Raw genomic sequence first — 7,333 nt, 5'->3', positions numbered from 1 at the left:
CTCTATTACAGCAACAAATTAGCAATACATTGACCATTTTAAGCAGAACCTGTGTTCATTGTCTTAATCACTCCTTATTATAGCCTTCCTTATTTTCTGGAAACTCACATAAATAAATTCAATCATCACTTCTAAAAGAGGCATAACCCTCTTTTCTATCCAGCTTTATTCTGCCTCTTAACTTTGTCTTTTTAGAAGACAAAACGAGACATCCAGATTGTCTGGACGTAACCAATGAATTTAGAATAATTTAATATAACACTTAATATATTGACTATTATGTAATATTTTTTATTCATTGAAGTAAAGGCAATGAGTGAATCTGCAGTGCATTTGAAAAAAAAAAGATTAAAAAAAGAGTATGAGGGCCAAGCTTCTAACTCCAGTCCTCTGTCGCCCCCTACTGGCGAGAGTGTCTCCCTCCAGTCCTGAAATTGAACTGCACTCAAATTGTACAGAGGTGCTGTTAAATGTCATCAAATTGGCCACACATTCAGTCCAGGTAGCGATGAGGATTCACATCCCAGGGCTGCGGCCCGAATACAAACCTCTCGTCGGTTTGAAGCGGGCCCCACCTAAAAGAAAGGCCCTGTTGGTCCCAGCACTGAGTCACTGGGCACCCCGTTCTTATTGTCTCAGGGAGGGATGTCCTTGTGTCTGTGTGATGGTGAAGCAAAGGGAAAGGGAATCTATCTCTGTGGTGATCAAGTGGAGTCTTGTCTGTTACGGTCTGGAACATCACGTCATGAGGCTGATGGAGGAACGAGGATTGGACTGAGATGGATGACACATTTGCAGAAGTGCTCATACCTGTAGGACACATTGAAGGAATAAAAGATGCCGATTATGTTCCCAAACTTCAAAGAGTTCAGAAAAAGCACACACAAACACACACACACTTACTCTGAGAGCCACTCCTGTGTTTGGCTTCCCTCCTCAATTTAGCCCGTCTGTTTGAAAACCAGACCTGATGAGAGACCCGAACATAAGAGATTGTTGATTCCGTATCGACACAACGATGCTTCAATACGACGACTCTACCTTGATGGTGTCCTCAGGAAGTTTGATCTCGGCTGCCAATTTTTCTCTGGTGTACAAATCTGCATAGTGGCTGTGGGAGAACTCTGATCCAGGAGACAGACACATGTTTGTAACTGAGCTTCCGAGTGGGACGTTGCTTGAGACGTGCGAGGACCTTTGACAGATGTGAAGTCACCTTGCTCGAGGGCTGAGCTCTGCTCCTGGGTGAAGGTGGTGCGGTTTCGGTGCTGGACGCCTTTAAGCTGCCGGTCATCACTGCATACCATCTCAGACATCTTTCCCCCTTTCACCTCTTCTTGGATCAGAGCATCTAAATCTGCAGGATACAAACATATAGAAATCATGGATGCAATGATGCTATAAGTCACCCACATGTTGATGAACAGCATTTTTGGGAAGATTAATTTTTTCAAATTAATAGAAATTTCAATCAGATTGGGTTCTTTTTTTTTAGGAAAAAAAATGCATTTTACCCTTGAATACAAGGGACTTTGATGCTCATATGATTATTAATATCACTATTTATATTTGGTCCACTTTCAGGTGACTTACCCTGCTTAGTCCTGCTGTGCGCCTTGATCTCCATGCACATCGGCCCGTGGTCCAAGTGAAGCTTTCTGAGAATCCGATTTATGGACGACACCTTGCAGAACACAGTGTACAAAGAGGCACGATGTCATGTGGTGGATCATTTATTCGTGAAAACAAACGTGAACGTCAAGTTTACTCACGCTGGGGACCTTGGAGGAGTTGAATATCCGTGCCGCTGCGAGCCGTTTTCGAATCTCCCAAGCGAAAATGGTTGGATCTTCTCTTTTGCACTGGATGATTGTGGAGATGACGCCGGAGGTGAGAAGCCGAGGCCGGCTGCCTCCAATGGTTTTGGGCTGCAGGAGTCCAGTGCGGCGGTAGCGACTCAGAATCTTACTGACGCACCCGCTGGACACCTGGAATACGCAAAGGGCTCAACGTTCTTCCATTCTGAACATATAAATAAATAAATATATATAATTGATGTATGTTTATGCCCCTGGCCTGTGCGTGCACTATTAACGCAACAGGACGCTTTCAACAACTTGATTTCCCCGACAAGATCTGATCCACTAAATGTGGGAATGTGTGCAACGTTGTGGTTGTGCGTACTCGAAGTATCCTGGAGATCTGGTTCGGCCGGACTCCCTCCGTGGCCAGTTCAATAATCTTCCTCCTCTTGGATTCTGGGAGAGGTCTGCCGTTGAGAAACATCCCTCCGAGCTGGTTGACACTTCCTCCACCTTAGTGTAACACAGCCTGTACTTGTTTAACTCTGCCTTCAGAATATAGCATGCACGTGGTTAAAATTGTTTATTGAAAAAAGAATAGCTCTCTGAAATCACATTTACTATAGTTGCACAAATTCTTAACAGGTGTTTAGATGTCTTAGAATATAATTCAAGCCTATTATTTTTAGAACATATTAAAATTGTAAAAATGAACCTTCATGTGGCAGCTCGTGTGTTCCGATCATCTCCGCGTGCTCCCGGCCTGAATGATGAAACTGGTCAGAAAAATAACTGAATGCGTAATGTTCCCAGAAATAAAAACACCACACATAAAATATTCCAGGTAACTCCTCGTCTCTCTGCTGAATGACAATGAGGGCATGACGCTCTTCAGCAGACATTTATAGGCCTGCTGACCTGAACATGACGTGGAGCCGGTTACCTGAAATGTCAATATTGCCTGAAAGTGGGCATTATGGAGTTACAATGGGCTTTAGGTATAGGTTTTTAAGTATGATAACAACATTCTGTTTTTTATTCCACTTGTATTTTCACAAAAGCTCGAGATTATGCTCACAGTTATACACTCTCCTTATAGGATGATGCCCATCAATTATTTAGTAACAGAGGTAAATAAAAAACTAGCTGTGTTGGATACACTTAGTCAAATAATATATGAACCCAAATGTTTTGTTTTGGTACCATATTATTTAAATTATGTTCTACCATAACAATGCAGTTTGAAAAGAGTTTATTTATTGGCTTTAATTCTTTGATGCAATGAACAAATATTGCCACTTTTGGATCCTCGTGTTTTGTGGGGTTTAAAAAATAAAAAAAATGTCTATGTATGTTCACTTTGAAGTCAACGTGGCAAGAGCGTATTCGAGGGAGTTGTGGCTGCTTTTCTTCTGCGCAGTATCTGCAGTCTCGATCAAACAATTATGTATTCACTGCAACACAATTTAGTCTTTAAAGCTTCTGCTTCGGGCTGTGTCGTCCTGCACAAATTAATGCACAAATTCCATCTTTCGAAGAAGCTTAATGATCAACACTGACCTGTTTCCCATCCCAGTCATGTGACATGAGCATCCTTTCCCGCAGGTTAAGTGGCCTAAATTAAAAAAAGATCTCTGGTCTTTTTTCATAAAACAAACATTTGGAAATCTGCCCCAATGACGACTACCATATGGCAAAGTGCTTTTGATAAATCATAAATCCATCACCCACTCTCTCTTTATTACATTTTCTTTAAAAACGTAAACAAATATACTCATATGGGCGCAAGGAAAGGGCCAATTGGGGGACCTCGTTTATCCAGAAGAGGGAGGCTAAAATAACCCTCACAGATGTTCCTTGGGCAGCCAGCAGATAAAAATGCGTTGTAAACGTTTCAAAGGGAAATATTTGACGAGCAAATATTAGCCTATGTAAAAACCCACACAAGGCTCGTCTTTTGGCCTGTTTAATGACTAATTGAATATCATTAGTTGGGTCCACACGGATCGAAGTGCCACCGAAATAAAGGCTCAGATTTTAAAATGCCATATGGCCCAAATTATACATTAACCATGAGTTAGAGGACAATCATACTCAGCACAATCAGCCAGGTTAGATAGAGGACAGCCCTTTTTTTTGGACACCATCATCTCCTTGCCAACCGAGACAAAGGACAAATAAGGCAAGCCATTTGATTTATTACTGGGGAGTTGATGTGGTCATTGATTGATAGTACTTTATTGCACCTACAGTGTGTGCCAAACGAGGTTGATTAAAGTACTTATGTTGTGTTGTTAAAACAGTGCCACATAATCGCGGTGCGTAAATTCTAATCTGGGCTCGCCAAAGGAAGGAACGGGATGTTACGTGTCTGAATCATGCCACAAAGTAAGTATACAATTTACCAACACATCCCAGATGATTGTCTGGTGCATAAAATATCTAAATTGGTGCTTTGCATTGCCCTGAAGCGTTAATAAATGTGGTTTATTCGTCCGCGTAAAAAGGTTACCAGAGCCTCTCCAAAGCGCACTAAGGTGCCGTGTGCACAACGGTGCTGTCTCCCTGTTCGCTTGTCTAGCAGTTGTCTTCACCCGGTTATGACATATATGTAGTGTCCAGTTTTTTCATATTTTTACTTTGGTGAATGTTATGTTTCATCCTATGAACGCAGACGCGTGTTTTATTCCTTCATTATTAATAATTTAGCCCCACCTCCAGTTTCATGTCCGCGTGGCCAAACGTGCCGTTTTTCAGCAATAGGATTCAACACAAAAATCGTCTATCTAAATATGCGATCAAAAAATAACTGAGTGCGTAATGCTTTTTTTCTAAATAATCAGAATGATGTGACCATAAGGTTTTTAGTAGAAAAGTTCAACTTGTTTAATTTACAAATATTTAAAAGCTAAAAATGGGATACATTACGTGTTAGTTACATTGTATGCAACCTGTGTTCACAATGATGCTTTATATATTCCACATTACCAAATCTTCCACCGTCGTCTTGAACAATCATTTATTTTAAGCTTTTATTGTAACAGTGTTAGCATCTTGTAATTCATCATAGGCCTAACTATAACTGGTGAAATAGTACGGACACGGCGGAGATCATCGCTCTTGATTCTGATCCACACAGTAGCCTATAAGATCTTCTTTTGTCTTTTCTTGTTTTTTACTGACAATTAGAGTAATTTCTTTCAACGTTGTATTTGTCGTTCACTCGGTTACGCAGAAATATGATAACAAACTAAAGACTAAATTAAATGCCAAATAGACAGCGATATGCATGTTTTCCGAGATGTTGGTAAATATAGATTTGTTTTACACCTTACACAATCCGTATGATATTTGAATAAACTTCTCTATACGCTGCAACAGTTTCCTCTTTAACCGTTTTTTGAAAAACATGCCATTGGAAAACAACACACACAGCCCCCTCCCCCCCCCCCCCCCCCACACACACACGCACACACGCACGCACACACACACACACACACTTTAGTTGCAAATATACATATTTATCTGAACGGCCATTTGAATCCCATGTACCGAAAGTTATGGGGCTTACATTATGATGTTCATTGATGTGTTGTGCATTTTGATGTAATGTTCGTGTTGATTTTGCATTATTATTATATCAACTTATACATTTATCTTGTAGTAATTATAACCACATGCCCATTCACTTCCAATGAGGATATGTTTTAAATCATACAAAGTGAAACAATTGTGTTGTTCCATTCTTCATTTTTAATCACTTTTCATGTGAATCACCTTTTTTTCTTTTTTCCCCACAAAGCCAGCTTCTGAAATTAGTAAGTATACAGCTATAACACAAATTTAAATAACTAGTGTTTTACATGTATAGAAATACAACATAATTTGTTCTGGCTATAGATTAATAATATGGTAAATACAGGTAATGAAAATATCACAATATTGTGGAAAATGTTTAATTGTTTACAAGTTAATGTTACTGACTGACTGGACTAAACATCCAGACGCATAACCACAAATGTTATAACAAAATGTCCACCTTACAACTTCAAGTCAACTCTGCCAGGGTTGACATGATGCTACTCATAAGGCCATTTTGCCACATTTATACACTGTTTACAACACATTGTAAATGTACATATAAATCACTATATAATTTGCAGTATGCATGGGGAGAGATAATGGGGTGGGGAAGTAAGGGGGCTAGATATGTACTTTATTACAAAAATAAATATAGAGGATATGAAACTTGAGGTGAAGCATATGTGGCCTTCACACTTTACAATTCTGAACACATCTAAACACCGATGGGAGATATGTTGGACCTCAAGATTGTTGAAATCTACTAAGAAGCATTTGGTGTGCCTGTTTCTCTCTGTCACACACAGTTCTCACAAGTTACTCCTTTTGGGAATTGATGTCAGAGCATTAAAAACATGATAAAAGCATCTCAAGGTATTTAGCCTGTAAATATTTAGAATAGGTCCCATGAGTACTTTGCTCTACTTCCCACTCTCAGTTATTCATAATCAAATAGGAGTTGCCACGTATAACTGAGCCTCAGCAAAACAAAACAATACAAAAGAGACATATATATATATATATATATATATACACACATATTATTATATTGCAAGATTTCCCCAGGATGATGAAACCACCACAATATTGATGCTGACACTCTCTGTTACTTATTATTTGCCATAATCATATGTATTCTGGTTTCATATTAAGCTATAGTTTAAATTGACATCATTGTAAACAATGGCTCCATTCTATGTGTCCCATGTAAACCAGAATAATGACAGCACATGAACAACATCAGAGCCATGCACACGACTGTTATCGTTATAAATTGTACCTGTGCTTTTCCTGCTGTGAAAGTCCAAATGTGTGATGGGAGAAGGGTTCACAATGTTAATTTGATTTAAATATATGTAACATTATATTTGGCCTGTATACCTCATGCATATCAGTTTATGTGTGTGTGTTTAGTGTTTTTTGGTGTTTATGTGTGTGACATCCTGTTACATTTAGTTAGAAATGACATGAAGAAGAATCACACACTATTATATTAATACATTTTGGGGTTTATGCCATTTCAGTTTTTAAATCTTGTGGAACAAAGCGGGTGGGGCCAGAATGAAGAGAAGACAAGCCACGGACCATGCAGGAGTTTGGGGGTGAATCTATTTATAAGAAAATAAAAATCAACTAAACCAAAAACAATTAACAAAGAGGGGAAATTAGTCAGTGCCATATCTAGTTTGAATATATACAAAACAATAAAATGTCATGCATAGTACACACTTATTGTTATCTGCTGTACTCTCAAAACTATAATGACTGTTTAGGGCTATAATATTTAGGCTGTAGCACTAACTTTACTTCGTTTGTCATGTTGTTGTTCCGATCGTGAACACTACAATTTCCGACACACCGCGAAGGCAGCACCAAACGGGTTAACGCTATGCTGACGTGTCGAACCTCTTGCCCCGGAAGACTTTTGTTCAGCCGGCCTGTGCGGTCGA

The 7,333-nt window shown here is 39.3% G+C and overlaps 1 protein-coding gene across 1 annotated transcript; it reads right to left on the bottom strand.

Annotated features, from left to right (window-relative positions):
* Positions 1-493: 493 nt before the first annotated feature.
* On the bottom strand, positions 494-2,565 carry pax4 (paired box 4). Its single transcript, XM_056425397.1, is given in 7 exon segments — positions 494-967; positions 1,042-1,124; positions 1,217-1,357; positions 1,594-1,684; positions 1,773-1,988; positions 2,185-2,315; positions 2,518-2,565. Coding segments are annotated over 7 exon segments (1,167 nt in total). The 5' UTR covers positions 2,549-2,565.
* Positions 2,566-7,333: the final 4,768 nt, after the last annotated feature.

The sequence above is a fragment of the Pseudoliparis swirei genome, chromosome 10 (assembly GCF_029220125.1).
Source record: "Pseudoliparis swirei isolate HS2019 ecotype Mariana Trench chromosome 10, NWPU_hadal_v1, whole genome shotgun sequence".
Taxonomy (NCBI): Eukaryota; Metazoa; Chordata; class Actinopteri; order Perciformes; family Liparidae; genus Pseudoliparis; species Pseudoliparis swirei.
Note: the sequence above shows the minus strand (reverse complement) of the source record. Positions and strands in the feature narration are given on the sequence as shown.